The 17,071-nt window shown below is 39.1% G+C and overlaps 1 protein-coding gene across 1 annotated transcript in view; it reads right to left on the bottom strand.

Moving 5' to 3' along the window:
- The window catches only part of GALNT5 (polypeptide N-acetylgalactosaminyltransferase 5), a 46,802-nt gene that overhangs the window by 6,348 nt on the left and 23,383 nt on the right, over positions 1–17,071 (bottom strand). Inside the window, exons 4-9 of the mRNA XM_035696959.2 lie at positions 15,620–15,755; positions 14,887–15,006; positions 12,478–12,595; positions 11,165–11,488; positions 5,877–5,957; positions 2,684–2,845 (exon numbers count right to left, since the gene is read on the bottom strand). Of these exons, the coding sequence (XP_035552852.2) occupies positions 2,684–2,845; positions 5,877–5,957; positions 11,165–11,488; positions 12,478–12,595; positions 14,887–15,006; positions 15,620–15,755 (941 nt within the window). The remainder of the gene's footprint in view (positions 1–2,683; positions 2,846–5,876; positions 5,958–11,164; positions 11,489–12,477; positions 12,596–14,886; positions 15,007–15,619; positions 15,756–17,071) is intronic.

Below are 17,071 nucleotides of genomic sequence, written 5' to 3'. Positions count from 1 at the left end.
CTTATTTATAAGCTACCCACCACAATCTCCAAAAGTACATAATGCCTGATGTCCAGAAAATCCAGATGTAATTATAAAAAAGTCAAAGGTATTTCAGAGGAGTTCTGTTACTGGTTAATATTTACTGAATATCTTAGAACTAATAGATAACCAACTTAGAACTTATTTATGGCTTTACAATTTTTTTCACCTATTAATTCTTTCAATTTTCCATGATTATGACAAAGATAATCTTAATTATATGTATATTGTTTTGGAATATTTTTAAAAAATATACCAAACAGTGGTGACTTTGTTATAGTTTATTTTAAAGATGTTCCTATAAAAACATGGTCATCCTTGTAGGACTTTGGAAATATGATGCTTGAGTATGCTAAAGATTTTGTAAAGGAGTTGGCCTTGAACAAAATCATCCTAGATTATCTACAGTGTTCTGTGAGTGGATTGTAAAGAGGTGACTGGATAACTTGTTCCCAAACTAGACGCTTGATGAGGGGAACAGTGGTAGAGGGTCATTCCAGTACCTAGAAACGATTTTCTTTTAGGTGTCTATAATCCACAGCATTTGGGGTGGGCTGGCCTGGAGCATATTCTAAATGCAGGTTAGAAATGTATAATTTTAACAATTCATTGGTATTCAGGGTCAAACTCACTATTACCCTATTTCCTTCTATGAAGCTCTCAACTCCTAATGCTAAAGGGAGAGACATGTTCCTGCTATTTAGTCTTATTCTCCATTTTATTTTTAAATACTTAACATGCTTTGGAGGACTCCGGAGGCTTAGTAAGAAAATTACCAAAATACTGAAAAAAGAAGACTATTGTCATGATACTCATCTCCATGGAAAGAGATGTATGGATAAAGGAACTTAAGGGAGAAGGCGGGATCCCTGGGTGGTGCAGCGGTTTAGCGCCTGCCTTTGGCCCAGGGCGCGATCCTGGAGACCCGGGATCGAATCCCACATCGGGCTCCTGGTGCATGGAGCCTGCTTCTCCCTCTGCCTATGTCTCTGCCTCTCTCTCTCTCTGTGTGACTATCATAAAAAAAAAAAAAAAAAAAAAGGCAGAAGGCAGCGATGTGACATGCTACGAAGTCACAGGCATAGACAGCGTTGGAAAACATCTAATTTTTGCCATCTTAATTCAATTACCTTATTTACAAATTGGCTTACCATTTAGAGGGACTGAAATTAAACCTATATAAAAATCAGCTAACGAAGGCTTAAGTTCTCAGTGGGGCCAACCCAGTTTGTAAATAAGACCTGTGTGATTTAAGGGCTGCGCGTTCCTAAGTATCTTCTCACTAGTGATAATTTTTTTCCTGGTAACAGATTCACTTCTGGAGATGAAAAATGTGTTCTCATTCCCATCCTTTCTCACCCCTGGTCCCACCTCCAGCTTTTTTAGGCATAGGATTAAGGAAGCAGAAGGTAGTATTTGATAGATGTTTATGGATTTTTCCAACACTATGCAACATAAAATTAGTAACTTGTACACTAGTAATTCCTATTTTTTTCTAAATAACTCTATAATAGTTTTTATCACTAAAGAGAAAAAAATGTCCAGAAGGAACTAAAATATAACAGAGATGATTGAAAGGGAGGAAGATTGGGAAATGTATTGCTCAGGCCCTGATTTTGACCCGAGTAGGAAGAAAAATGTTGTGAAGGGAGCATGGTTGTCACTTACTGCAACATCAAAAGAAATGGAGGCACTCCAGGGGGAAAAACGTGCTTACTTTCGGGACAACCCTGAGGAAAATGATAGTCTTCATTTACCCAGTGCATTTTGTGGATTTGGTGACTACTTGCTAGTGAGATAATAGAAAATTTAAGATCAGTCTGAAAAAATTGTTGCCCCTCCAAGATCTCACACCAAAGCTTATGACTTTGTATCTTGTAAAAATAAAATTGTGGGAGCCTATCAGGATTTTGATATTTATCATTTTGGGAGTGAATAGGATATAGCAGGGTGGTCTGGTAAATATTAACAGCTAAACTCCTGGATTAGTAGCATGAGTTTCTTTAAATATTCCCATCATGGCTGGTTTCATGCTACCAGTGTGATGTCACCAAATGTGATGTTGGTAAGTTCCAGCAGCAACCATCAGCTCCTATAAGCTGGTAGGAACTGCCTTCAATACCTGTTGAGAGGCCAGGTCTCTGGGAATCAGGGGCTGGGGGTGCAATGATGAGAAAAAGTCTCCCTTTATGGAAAGGAGACAGAATGCTGAAAAGCAGATTCGTACTAAAGTGCAAAGCTCGTAGGAAACAAACTGCTTCTTGCTTTCCCCATATACTCTCCCTACAGGCTTCTCTGGTAATCAGTGAGAACCAGTTCTAGCCTGTAAGCATTATTTTTGGCATTGTTAGTTGACTGAAGCAAATGACTTACAGAAACAAAGATGCTGATAGAAATATAACCAAAAAACCTGGTGACTTAGGTTTAAAATCACAGATCTGAAATAAATTTTTTAAAAGGAAAAAAGGACTTGACAATTTACAAAAACACCCGTTTATCTCTCTGTATGAACTTTTTTTTTCTGTATGAACTTTTACACTGCCTCTATTGTCCCAAACACATTTAAAGCTTCTGATTGAGGGCGCAGACAATGAGAATTTCATGTCCCATTTAATCAGAAGTTAGATTTGCGATAAAGGAGAGTTACAAATATTTTGCTTACCAGTTCTGGGTGAAAGACTGACGCTGATTTATGTAGCCATTTTAGCCCTTTGTTTCTGTTATCGCAAGGGTGCAGCCTCAGGGCCCCAGTATCAGGGATGGGAGCTAAGCACCACTCTTCATGTTTAATAAGTCTTAGCCAGGTGTAATTAAATTGTTGAAGCTGTCAGGAAATGAACAAGGAAAAGGTCACTTCACACAGCATGTACAGGTAGGGGTTTTGCCAAACATTTGGGTTAGCAATGGTGACGGATATAGGCACTTTGATCAAATGTTTTGTACCCAAATCCTAGTATTAGCACTTTTAGTTCTGACACATGGGCATATGACTACCATATCTCATTTCATTTTTATCATTTTTAAGTTGGATAGCAATACGGTGTATCTCAGAGAGTTGAGGGAATGACTGGTAAGTGTTCCGCACACAGCAAGCCCTCAATAAATGTGAGTTGCAATAATAAGAATTATTTAGGGGACACCTGAGTGGCTCAGTGGTTAAGCATTTCCCTTTGGCTCAGGGCATGATCCTGGAATCGTGGGATTGAGTCCCACATCGGGCTTTCTGCATGGAGCCTGCTTCTCCCTCTGCCCATGTCTCTGCCTCTCTCTCTCTCTCTGTGTGTCTCATGAATAAATAAATAAAATCTTAAAAAAATGAAATAAAAATAAAAACTATTTAGTACAGTTAGTATATATCTGGAAGTGGAGGTCATTTCAGGCGTTCAGGAACCCCAGACAAGCCTGGTGCTTAAGTAGGGGAACATTCAAATCATTTCATAGCCTTTAGGGCTATGAGATCCAGGTCACAGTCCTAAATTACTTTGGTGGAAATTATTATGCTTCTTTGTTTAAGCCTATCTAGATAACTGGACTCCTAGAGGCTTTGCAGGAAAGGTTAAAAATCTTTCTTAAGGCTAAAAACGTTTCCATTATAAGAAAGGTTAAAAATCTTTCTTCTGATAGCAGAAAGAATCATCAGGTTCTGCTCTCTTAGCGTCCATAAGCATTCAATAAGAACCACTCTTGGAGAAGTTCCGTTTTGGGGAGTTGCCAATATCTAAAATAAATTCCGATTCAGGTAATGGAACCATGTTTTCAATTTTTCTAAGTACTTTTTCCAGTTATTTACAACCTAGTACTATCTTCCTGGTCAATTTATTCTAAGTCTGTGGGTCTGCAGGAAGTTTTTTGTTTTGCACCAATGCGAACATTAAAAATACAAACACACACACACACACACACACACACACACACACAAGACTGCTGGTAAAATCTATCTAAATGCTTTTACCTAGGGAATCCTTTGTAATGTAACTGAGATGTAATTTAGGTTATCAAGTCAGTCCTTGGGTGAGACCTCTCCGCTCAAAGGGTAGTCCCTGGACCAACACCAGCATCACCTGGGGGCTAGTTGGAACTGCTGAACCTCAGCTCCACCATGAACCTATTGAATCAGAAATCTGTATTGTAACAAACTTTCCAGGTGATTTGTGTGCCCATTAAAATTTGAGAAGATGGGTCTTACGTCATAATACAGAGAAGTTATGTGGCTACTAAGAGAAGCTAGACATTACCTTTAAAATAGACATCTCAACTGGTTGAAAATTAATAGCTTGGGGGACTTTTTAGGTAAGGTGAAGGATAAGGCTTGGTGGTTCAATCATAGGACTTTATTCCTTTCGAGCCTTTTTTGGATGAAAGTTATAAAATGGCTTGGTGTTAAGCTTCATTAATCTGCCAAAATAAGTTAACTTCCTCCAAGTTCCTTTACTTTTTACTATTCAAACGAACTGCAAGCTTAAAAGGAGCAACAGGATAAGAAGGGAGATGGAAAGTAGGGGCTGCATATTCATACCTCCACCTCCCAGCATCCCCTTGAGAGCCTCACTGGTTATCCAGACCACAACTGGGGTCTTCGGATAAAACAGTGGTTAATCAGCACAGAAAATCACTAGAAGAATGAGTCTTGAAGGATGGAATGAAATAATATTTTACTTTCATGTAATTTGCATTACTTGTGGTTTTATTTTATAACTTATGACTATTTCCTCACATATTTATTAATATGTGAGTTGTATCTTTCAAATGATTATTGACACTTTTCTCTTCCCTCTCTGCCTTTCTTTCCTAATTAAGAAAGAGCTCCCTCAGCCTCAAGTTTACAATCCATAGCTGAATTATAGCAACAGAAGAACAAAAATGTCTTTTCAGCTTTGAATTAGAGGTAGAGAGGGGATGTGCTCAGAAATATAGGCAATATCTCCCAGTCAAAGCAAACAGGTAAGTCTGGGGAGCCTAGAATCTTATAACAAAATAATTTCTCTACCAAAGATTGATCTACAATTTTAGGAAGTTGAGGTCTACTCATGGATTGATGTTTCTGTGAGTTTTATTTAGCATCCAAAACGGTAATATCCACACAGAATGAGAATGGGTGGGGAACATATGCTGAAGAGAGTGGTACCATCACTCTGAGCTCACCTCCAGCACTGCTGAGTCTCCCCTGTTGTCTCTGGCCTTCCTTACACCCCTAACCCTTGTGTTCTGAGTCTGTCAGAGATTTGCTGAAGGGTTTTCCACCATGGATCACGGATTATGTAATTTGCATTACTCCCTCAACATGTAGGAGAGAGGGGAGGAGGGGGCTGAATCAGAATAAAATTGCTCCCTTAGATTATTTAAAAATATGCTCTGCCTGTATTTCCTTTATTTTATCTTTAGATGTAATTTTTTATTTTTCACTTTTTTTTTGTCTTTCTTATTGTAACAGTGAACATTTGTGGAGCACTAAGTGTTAAATATTGTTCTACATGCTTCATCTGTATTACATAATTTGATCCTAAAACCTGATTTTGGGGTAGGTACTGTTATAACTGGTATTTACCTAAAGGTTAAAGGATTGGCAAAGTTAACACACTTTTGAAAGTGATGAAGCCAGAACTGGGTCCCTGGTGGGTTGACTTCAGTACTCACATTTTTTCTCCCTTGGTCACCATCTTTACATTCAGTGGCAGCAGGCCCTCTTATCACCAACCTTATGATCATGCAGAAATTTATAAGTTGATTATTGTTTGTACAGCAAAAATAAATTTCTCAAGTGAGCGGTAAATGTGCCATACTCTGCACTTCTCAGGTACACCTGCATCATCTATCAACTGCGCCCATGATGAGAGAGAAAACCCAGCCCGGCGTACCTCGCTGCTCCCATCGCAGTCTTCCAAAGTGGCTGTGGTGTTTTCAATGGAAATGCATTTGCCCAAGGCCACGTTAATAAGCTAGGAAACAAAATATAAAATATGCATTAAGGGAAAACATACTTTAAAGTAGAACAAGACATTCAGAAAACACAGACTATAAAACTCTAATAAGGTTAAAAGATAGTTAAGTTGATAGCTTAGCATTACTTAGCACTGTACGATTTTATTGGTTGCTATCTCTAACAGAGACATAATGTAATCTTGCTAAAGTACAGCTTCAATCTGTCAATTTAGGCCTATGATTCAGCCACAGAGCCAACAAACAGAAGCTTTTAATTAACCCTTGCCTGGAATGCTGAATAGGGAATGAGCGAAAGGTAGCATGAAAAGTAGTTATTTTCTTGTCTCACGTTTTCCTGATGCATACTTTAAAAGTCAATGCACAGACTTGCAATTTAATCAAACCAACAGTTATGGGCTCTGTTCCCTGGCTGACCCCTTCAAGCGATTTCAGTGCCTAGGCACTGAGTCATAGATAAATTGAGTCCTTCAAAGAACAGCAGATTCCGGCTGATTCCCTGTCAGAATCTTCCTAATGACTCAGGCAAGCTACAATTCATTATAGGAAAGTCATGAAAGCTAATACAGAGCCAACCTTAAAGGCACTATCTGGCAGGTCCCCAGGTTTTTAATGGATTTGCAGGGTCAAATATGGAGGCAGCTTTCTATAAGTCACCATTTAATGCAGAAAAATGTTGATTCCCTTGCCCCCTTTGACATCTTGGGCAAGGCTAACGAGATGGTGAGTTAATAGTGCAATTTAGACTTCTTAGATTTCTAGAAGAGCTGCGTAGAGTCAAGTCTACCCTCAGGAAAGCCTTCCAAGCTGGGATGTGGTAAAGTCTTTGTTGGCAGGGACACTATTTGTGCTCCTTCCTGTTCCATGGTGCCTAACACAGAGCTCTAACTCTGGGATGGTATATGATGCAGCTGCGTGGCTCAGAGCTGTAAGCCTTCATAACAGGGTGCTCAGTGGGTTGGTCCTCACTTTTACATGCGTAGCTTAGCTTGCAAGAAAGTAAGGGGCATCTTCAGGGACCAGAAAAATGCAGGAAACGAAACAAAATCAGACAATACAAAGCCCTTTAGCAAGTGGAAAAATTGCAACTACTTGTAGGCAAGGGACCAACATTGATTGTAAGGACAAGAGAAAAAATGTGGGTATGGATAAGCCAGAGAGTTGGAACGGCAGGCAGTCTTCTGTATAAAGATGGACAACTAAAGAATTAGACCCTCAATAGAATGGTGTCCTGGGAAAAACAACGTACCCAGTAGCACAGGGAGACAACAAGGAAGCTAGAGTCTCCCTTGGGAATCTGACCTTTACATGGACCTTCATTTGGGTTTGAGATGCAAGGTTACAGTACCTGCATTGGATAGGAACTGAGACCGACATAAAAATAGCACCAGGTTGTTGGTGCCTGGGTGGCTCAGGTGGTTAAACCTCTGCCTTTGGCTCAGGACATGTCTCAGGGTCCTGGGATCCGGCCCCCTGTGGGGCTCCTTGCTCAGTGGAAAGTCCTTCTCCCTCTCCCTCTGCCCTTCCCCTGCCCCCCAGCTCATGCTCTCTCTCCCTCTCTCTCCTTCAAATAAATAAATAAAATCTTAAAAAAACAAAACAAAACAAAACAAAACCAAAACTAGTACCAGGGTGATTACTTCTGGGGTGGCTGGCATGTAAAACTACTCTAGAAGGACAGAATTTCCATCAGAAATCTTTAGGCAGCCCCGGTGGCCCAGCGGTTTGGTGCCACCTTCAGCCCAGGGCATGATCCTGGGGTCCAGGGATCAAGGCCCACGTCGGGCTCCCTGTATGGAGCCTGCTTCTCCCTCTGCCTGTGTCTCTGCCTCGCTCTCTCTCTCTGCGCCTCTCATGAATAAATAAAATAAAATCTTTAAAAAAAAAAAAAGAAATCTTCAAAGAAAGCTCTGTTCACAATGTAAAGTGACAAATATGGGAAGAGACGACCACCGCTAGTAAATGGAGCAGTCAGGACGCACAGAACAAATCAACTTCAGAGATTTAATAGACATGCATGAAAGCAGGATAATCCTGGAGATTAAAGAAAGGAAATGTGCTCCAATTGTTCTCTGGATTTTAACAGAGATAAATATAAATTTCTGTGTTTGTGGACTACTCAGAAAATATTCTATCTTCCCACGGGCTTGGAAAACTCTGGCCTCAATACAGCTGAACAGGTTGTACTGCTCCAGAACCTCACAGAACCTCCAGGACGTTAATGTTTAGCTCTCCTCTACACGAGGGAATGCAGTGGGAGTGTTTGCCAAATACATTTGGCCCTGGGATCCTATTTCTGGCAGCACAGTGTATGGGAACCCCTGGTTTAACTGTTTGCTTTGTGTTTATTTTGTACAGTCCCTTCTGCCAAGCATAGAAAAGCATGAGATGGAAGGAGAACATTTTTCTTTCCCTTGCTTCCCACTCCCCTGCTTTCTCTAAGATTTGTTTCCCTTCCTTCCAGTCAGAAATTTCTGGGGGCTTCTGGGTGGCTCAGTTGACCTGGCTTAGGCCCAGGTCATGATCTCAGGGTCCTGGGATCCAGCCCCGCATTAGGATCCCTGCTCAGCGGGGCGCCTGCTTCTCCCTCTGCCTGCTGCTCCCCCTGCCTGTGCTCTCTCTCTCAAATAAAATCTTTAAAATAAAATTTCTGGAAAAACTGCTTTTCTTCACACAGAACTGATTTATGAAGTCCTAAACAGTTGTTATTCTTTATCTCATTATGAACGGTTTTAAAAATTGATTTGTAAGGAATTGTATTTATGCCTTTATTGTAAATGATTTCAATCTTTAAAAAAAATCAGGCAGTATATAAGTTTTAAATTATCCATTTTGAATTATTTCACTTTCCAATTTAGGAGGTGGAGTTCCCCCAGTTTATCACAGAACTGCAGAACATTGAGCTATAGGCTGTTTGCTAAGCATAAAATGCAATATAAAGACTAATTATTAGTGCAGTTGTTTCATTCTTTAAATATTTTTGGTTCAATATGATACGATATGTTCTTATAAAAAGAAAAGAAAACAAAAACCTTACACTGGATTTAAATTCCTAAATAGGTTGAAAGAAAGGAAAATGAGGAGCAACTAACAAAATGTTGTAGTTTATTTTCTCAGGACTTTTCAAAATTGTCTGTCTAAAATAATGGTCTAGTTAATCTTAGTCTGAAGTGTCTGAAAACGATCTTTTTTTTTTTTTTTTTAAATGGTAATAATGCTCCCTACTGGTTATTTCAGAAGAGAGCAAACAGCATCTTTGGTTATAATTTATCTAAGGAAGGCAACAAATAGAATTTTAAAAAATAATTTAAAAATCTTTTTTTGCATTTTAATATATTCTAGTTCAGTCATCAGCAGAAGGCTGTTACAGGACAGCGCTACAAAAATTTCATGGGAACTCATACAAATTAGCCTCACAGAGGATACAAAAGGTAGGTTTTTAGTTCCCTCTGGTGGTTAGAGTTCAGTAATGCTCTTGCTGACATTTGTTAGGGCAGGAAAAAAAATTACTATGGTGAGAATTTCTTTTCTTACTCAGGGGTTAGAATTAAAAAAAAAAAGTGAGTTCGTTCTATAGACACATTATCTGAACAGTGCATAAATCCAGGGTGTTCTTCCTAATGAGTTACCTAGAACAAGATACCAGGTTGAAACACCAGAAATAGCTGCTACTTATTTCGACCTATAAAAAACAACAATTTTATACAACATTATGTTATATACAAACAGGTCACTTATACTAATTTTTCAGTTGAATTTTTGTGTTTCATCTCTTTTACACTCTTCCAGAATCTCCCCTATACTATTAGGGAGAAAGGCTCTACTAAGTCCTTGTCATCAGGAAATTTCCTAGGCAGACAGTGATTGGTTCATACAATTCATTTTCTAGGGAGAACTGAACAAACATGGCCTCAAATGGCAGGCTTACTGAGGTCAAGTCTGAGAATCTCTTTCATGAAGAAAAAGGAAACTGAAAGAAAATGAAATAATGCCAGGAATATTTATAAATAAAAAATAAATGAGAAAACAATAAAAGATATTAAAAATATTCATGACTAGGGAAGCACTCTAGGTCAAGGCTTGACTAATCCCTTCTAAACCCATTCTAAGGTAAATATCTTCATGACTTGCCATCCTCTTCAAATGAAGCCTGTCTCCTAGAATGGGTTTGAAATGACTTTTAACCAAGTTCTCTGCTTTCTTGCTTTAGTTCTTAGCTTTCTACTCTGTCCAACCTGTTGAGCTTGGTTTCATCCCTTTTGGTACATTATATTGTGCCTCGAATTTCCTCTGTCATTGTCTGATGCTTTCTTTTATTTTTAACCCATGTTTGAGATCTGTAAAAATCTAATTAAATCATGTTATCTCATTGCTTAATGTTACTCAATAACTTCCTGTTACATCAGTAGAGGGAAGGGAGGGAAGAAAGAAAAAAAGAAAGAAAGAAAGAAAGAAAGAAAGAAAGAAAGAAAGAAAGAAAGAAAGGAAGGAAGGAAGGAAGGAAGGAAGGAAAGAGGGGAGGGAGGAAGGGAGGAAGGGAGGAAGGAAGGAAGGACGGACTATCGATCCTTACTCTGCCCACAAGGACCTATGTGACATGACTCTTCCTCCCTCCTCCTCCTCATCTGGTGTCATTCTTCTCTCCTTCACACCCTAACAATATTCATCTTCTTGAGTGCCTGGACGGTCCTCTATCTCAGAGTTTTTGCACAAAGGGAGTCCTCTGCCTAAGACTCTCTCCTTTAGAGCTTGGGTGACACTTGTCTTTCAGATCTAGGCTTCAGTATCGTCTCAGAGTTGAATACTCTAGCTTAGAAGGATTCATCACCTGTGACCGCTTCCCAAGTGAGAGCTATCCTATTTTTTTACTTAAATGTTACATAGTTGTATATTGTTTTCTCCACTCAACTTTAAGCTCCATAAATAGGAATCAAGTCTGCTTTATACAGCACCCTATAATCCAGTTCTGAAATGCTGTCTGGTTTATTGATACCAGTAGGTATTTGATGAAGTCATCAATGAACATGGCTGCCTAAAAGGCTCCCTCAAGTCCACCTGTATCTAACTCTTAACCATGCTCGGTGCCATCTGCACTCATACTTGGTATTTACATATAATGTAATCTTTCATTCTTTTCCACATATTTTCAAGAGTTTTACAAATTTATTTTTATGGAGTCAGGATTTAGAGTGCTGCTTGAACTTACCACACCATTAGCCCTCACAATGGGGGCCTTCAAATCAGGAAAAACATTCTCCAAGTACCATTTGAAACTTTTGCACTTTAGTTTCTTTCGAAGTTCCCGTTGTTCAGTGAGGTTTCCGACATCCAACCCTTGGTCTATGAGGTGGTCCCCATGGCCATAGAATAGCTCCTTGTACTCATCAAGCCAGACCTCAGCAACCCGCACCAGGTTCCGCTCTACTGTCTTCATCCGGTCTTTGGGGAAGGAGTATGGATTGTCATTTCTGAATATGTGGCCCACTCGGGAGCAGGGAATGATCTCAATTTCACCACCACACATCCACACCTGGAACAGTTTGATAAAAAACAGTAATTATCAAATGATGTACACAAATCACGGGCAGTTAACACTGACAAGGAACCACCTGGTGACCACTGCCTCCTCCCCCCAGTTTGAAGTAGTACTCTCAACTTCTCAAATCTTTATCAATAGTTTCAAATTGAACTCAACAGGTTTATTTAGTTTTTTACATGGCTGTGGACCATGTTAGGATTTGTAAAATATATTTTTTTCTTCCTTACTCTGCAGTGTACATGTTTTTATTTTATAAAGAAATTCTCACTGACTCCCAAAGTATAAAATATGAACTCCTGTTTCAGTTGGATCAGGGAAAGGAGTATATATTTCCATTTTTTCAACTTTCCCTTCTCACATCTTGGGATGATCCGTATGATTTATGGAATACAAACTGAAAATGAGCTCAAAGTAATACTCCTGTTACTATATACTACCCCACTCCTCAAGAAAGCAGTTGTCTTTTGGATTCTCTTCACTCTGACTGCTGCCAGGGTTTTCTTAGCTGTTGATCAATAACTATAAATACCCAGAACTGTCTGAGATGACCAAAGTTGCTGCACCATTGCCTGTTGATGGCCTGCTCTAAAGGTACTATTCTTACTTCTGTTACTTGTGCTGTCTACGGTGACCCATTACTGAATGATTTCATTACTTCTGATATACTAGAAAAACGTTCCTGGAGATATTTTGTATGAAGTATGAATCCCACAGCACTTATACAGGATAGTGGACAATTATTTCCCCTATAGCCACATGTAGAAACAGTGTCATAAAATTTTAGGGAATTCTAATAAATTTTATGAGAGCTATTGATTCTTCCAAATTTAATCTGGGATATTAAAACATTAATCCAGAGGCCCTAAAATTTCTGTGAAATTTGCTCCCGGAGGCAGTCCCATATCTGATTATATTAGTAAAATGAAACCAAATGATAAACTCTTAACTGTAGAGAGAATTTGAGGACCACTTGGTAATACCTTGAATGAGAGCTCCATATTTTCTCCACCCCAGACATCAAGTCCAGGGTCATATGTTCCAAGTTCAAAAAAGTAATTTTTATCAATAGAAAATAATCCACCTGCCATGACGGGGCACCTACAAAAAGAAATGTTTATTTTTTTAAACTTTCATGTCATGGGAATTCAACTTTCAGAGTGGGTCCCCTGTGCAGTTGTGATGGAGTTAAGAGACATTTCAAAATAGCTATCATGTGTGGGGAGGTCTTGGAAAGGGGTCATAAATAGCACTGAAGTCATCAGTCCCCTGGTTCATGGTGGCAGAGCTTGATTAGGGTCAGTAAAGGAGGGGCCTGGAAGTAGGATTCTTATTTGCCCTTTACTCTCTGACACAAACTCTCCAGATATATTATTTTTAAACTCGTATTTAATAGTGCTACGGGAGTACCAGGCACTGTGTAAATATTATAAACAGCTCAGACTTTACAAAATCCTGTGGGTATGTACCATTAAGAAACTGAAGCACAGAAATGGTTAGAAACTTTCCCAAAGTCACAGATTAGTATGATATCCATCAGGGGTTCAGTTGAGGTGGTCCAATTTCACTCGAGGATCTCTCACTCCCCTAGACGCCTCAACTACAGACAGACTTTAGGACAGCTTATTATGTGGTAAACATTTTGTAAAGCATGATATGTAATCAGATTTAATTCTTAGATAACAGAAGTAGCTCCTTCTATTAGTCTTAATGGGAAAATGAAGAAACAGATCCAAAGAGGTTAAGTAACTTTCTAAAGCTCACATCATTAGGAAGTAATGGAGTTGAGATTTATTTATATATTTATATTTATTAAAAGACTATTTATTTATTCATGAGAGACACAGAAAGAGAGGCAGAGACACAGGCAGAGAGAGAAGCAAGCTCCCTACAGGGAGTCCTCAGAATCTCAGGATTCTGAAATCAGGACTTGAACCTAAGGCAGACATTCAACCACTAAGCCACCAGCCAACCATAGAGTTGAGATCTAAATCCAAAGAGTCTGACCCCAGAGCCTCCATGACTGTTATAGAGTATGGGGGATAGGAACTACACTTGCATCAGCAGCTAGCCAAGACAATCAGCAGCTATACTTGAGTCACTTTCCATGGTGGTTACCATTGAGCCAGGCGAAAGAGGTTTGTGTGGAGAGCCTGTCTTGTGTTTAGGGTATAAAGCAATCTCAAGGGTAGCTAACTCCTGCCCCACACCTACTTCCCTTCTCCCACCATTTAAACACATATGCCGTCTGAATGCCAAATGTCTTTTCTAGTCCATCCAGATGCAGTCTGGAATGTCATGCGGAATATAATCTAAACTCAATCATTGCACTGACCCTCAAAATGGGAGTCTGAAAAAAAGACAAAGAGGTTCTCCAGGTGTGGGATCAGAGCAAGCGTGTTAAATTCAGGCAGATACCGGTTTGAATTCCAATTTGTTATTTTACAAGCTGTATATCCCTGGGTAGATTAACTCTTTTAGGCTCAATTTCCTCATCTCTACTATCGGAATATTATACCACCTCTCTCCTAGGGTTACAGAGAGGGTTAAATGCATAGTGCTAAATAAATGATAGCATTCCTACCTGACTTGCTAGGAATATCAATTCTGGAGCCACCACACCTAGCAAGCGATAAGGCGTGCTTTATTGAGGGTTAAGTTCTGAGAAAATGCTACAGTGCATAGTCTGGGCTGGGGCTTTCTCTTAGCACTTGTCTGCTCAAGTTCTCTCTCCCACTGGGAAGGCTTTGGGACTCCTGTTGCTCTGCCTGAGGCTGGCTGTGTGCTTGTCCTGCAGGTCTAGACTGGGAGAAGTGTTCAGAAGCCCCCACCTTGGCTTTAGGTCTAAGCTGTGTTCTTCAATTCAGCTTCTCCAGCAATATATCCCCACTTTTAATTCGTATCCGCCTTCTGTGTCTATTTCTCAGTTCATTCATAGAATTTGGCACCCCTCCCATGGAAGGGGTAGGATTAGAATTGAAAAGAAAATCCTAACAGTAGCTATTATTACAATATTTTTATTACTATTATTTACTCTTCTAATTTTTACTCATGTTGGCTTTAACGTTATGTGTGTTTATATAACATTTATGCAGCATATTCAATTAGTTTCTATTTCTTAGGTTGTAAATCCCAGAGAGCAGGAATAGTATTAGTGAATTTCTCTGGGTTTGGGGCTGAATAAAGTGCAATTAACCATTTAAAAATGAGTTTTGGTAGTGGAAAAGTAATATCTTAGGAAAACTTTGCTTGCTTTTGATCATCTATTGGTTAAAGCTATAATTCTTGATGGTCTACAGAATGACAGGAAATATCTGATTTGTGGAATTGCTTCCTACAGCTTTATCAAAAGATCCACGATTGCTCTCTAATCTTGAATTTCATACACTTACCTTATTATATCTGTTTCTTTAATTCTGTTTTTTGCAACAACGTCTGGAGGAATTGTTCTCCAACCAAAGTTCATGGGCCACACAAAGATGCCTCTTTGAAAGTTGTCCACTGTCATGTAACTAATCCAGGACAAAAACAAAAGTGCTACCTGAGATGATCATTCACAGATACTTAATCAACCCGATATCATGTCTTGTTCAAATAAATGACATAAAGTGTTTATACAAATGTTTGTAGATTATCACAAACTTTTTTTTTATCACAAACTTTTTAATGACATTTCAAGCAACTTTATGAGTACAACTTGCATTAGTGACTAATTGGCTGGATTGCTAGTTTTTAACTTATACTTTTCTTTTAATAATGTTCTGACAGTTTTTGAGGGAAAAAAAAACAATTTAGGACCATATGTATATTTCCCATAAAAAGATGAGCTAATCTTAAGGAAGATAAATATTTTCTGGGTTTAGGCACAGCTGAATAGAAAGAGGAAAGAACTGGATAATGAGTGTTATGATTTATTGGTATTAAGAGTTAAGAATTTTGATGATCAAATAAACTATTTGATTGACCTCTGATCCCAAGATATCTATTATATGTTTTCATTTATTTAAATGGATAAACTGTGGATTTCTTAGATTTGCAAAAATCTGCATATAGGAATATGACCAGTATTTTCTAATGCTGTTAAAGACTCACTTATAAGTATCTTGTAGAATATGACAGTATTACCTCATATCCTTATCATTGATGACTTCAATTACTGGACAGGCTACTTTCTTTCTACTTAAATAAACTCTTTCCAGAAGAGGTTCCAACCAACCAACGTTACATTCCACGTGAGAATCTAAGAATGTCAACACATCACCTAGAGAGCCAGAAAAAAAAAATTATTTGAAAATGCTATATATATACTGAGTGTGTGTGCTTCATGGTCAAAGGTCTTGGGAATTGTTCCAGAAGGATGATTATAAGGGCAGTAGTCTTCTCATTGAGTTCCTGGTCCCTATAATTTCATTTTATAATGAAATAAAATCAATTTTGTTTCTAGAAGTCCTGTGGGGCAAGCATCATCTTTGTTTGTGGAAAGACTGATAAGCGATATAGGATGAATGGATAGCCAAGACGTTAAAGGGAATCTGTAGTAGTAAAGGTGGCTGCCCTGTCTCCTCAAGGAGAGTGCATCTCATTGACCTGGGGTGGGGCTGTGTGGGCCAGGCAGTTTGATATTCCAAGACAGTCTTGGGAATGATGAAGATGAGAAATCATTCTGTATAACGGGGGGTGGCAGGGGACAAATAAAAGAGGAAGAATCAGCAAGCCTAAAAGGTAGTGTAAAAAAGATTCCTGGGATGGATGAGGGAGAATAGGGAATAGTTTAATGAATAAAGATCTTTAGTTTTGCAAGATGAGAAGCATTCTGGAGATTGGTTGAACAACTGTGTGAACCATACTTCAGAGTACTGGACTGTGTACTGAAGAAATAATTAAGATGGTAAATTTTATGTTGTGTATTTTACCACAATAAAAATAAAAGATCTGCAAGAGAAAAAGAAACTTGGAGGCCAAAAAATATTTATTAAAAATTATTTTTTCTGTTAGTTTCTGGAAGTAACACTTTCTTCCCAATAAAAATCTCAGTAGGTTCTACATTGTTCCAAATGATTTTATACAAATGGAGTGTGTGTGTGTGTGTGTGTGTGTGTGTGCTTGTAAGATTAATAATAACCCAAGGAATCTGGGTTATGGCCAAAATCCTATTGGGCCCAACCATAGGCAAATTGCAAAGGCTTTCCCTGACAGGTCGTCATGGCGGAAGGCTGCCCTTTCACACCAGACATGGTCTGCAGCCAGTGTACCACAGCCTCTGAAGGGAGTTGCAGGCAAGAGCTCAGCCCCCCTCCCCCCGCCGCCAGTGGACATGCTCTCAGCATAGCTTCATTCCTAGCTCAGGTTCCTCCATTCGGAGGCCTCCTCCAGGCCAAGACCTCGGTCTCACCTTATGGGAAGTGGGTAGGTCTCCAAGACATTTTCCTCACCGTAGCTCTCACCTGTAAACCAGGAGGAGCCTTTTGTTCTGGGCTCCTTAGGCAGTGAGATGATCCTCACATCTGCCCAATCCACTAGCCCATTTCTCAACAAGGAAAAATGGAACAATCAGGGAGTCAGCACTTTCTTCTATTT

The sequence above is a fragment of the Canis lupus genome, chromosome 36, assembly GCF_003254725.2.
Source record: "Canis lupus dingo isolate Sandy chromosome 36, ASM325472v2, whole genome shotgun sequence".
In the NCBI taxonomy this organism is placed as follows: Eukaryota; Metazoa; Chordata; class Mammalia; order Carnivora; family Canidae; genus Canis; species Canis lupus.
This window is presented reverse-complemented; position numbering and strand designations above follow the sequence as displayed.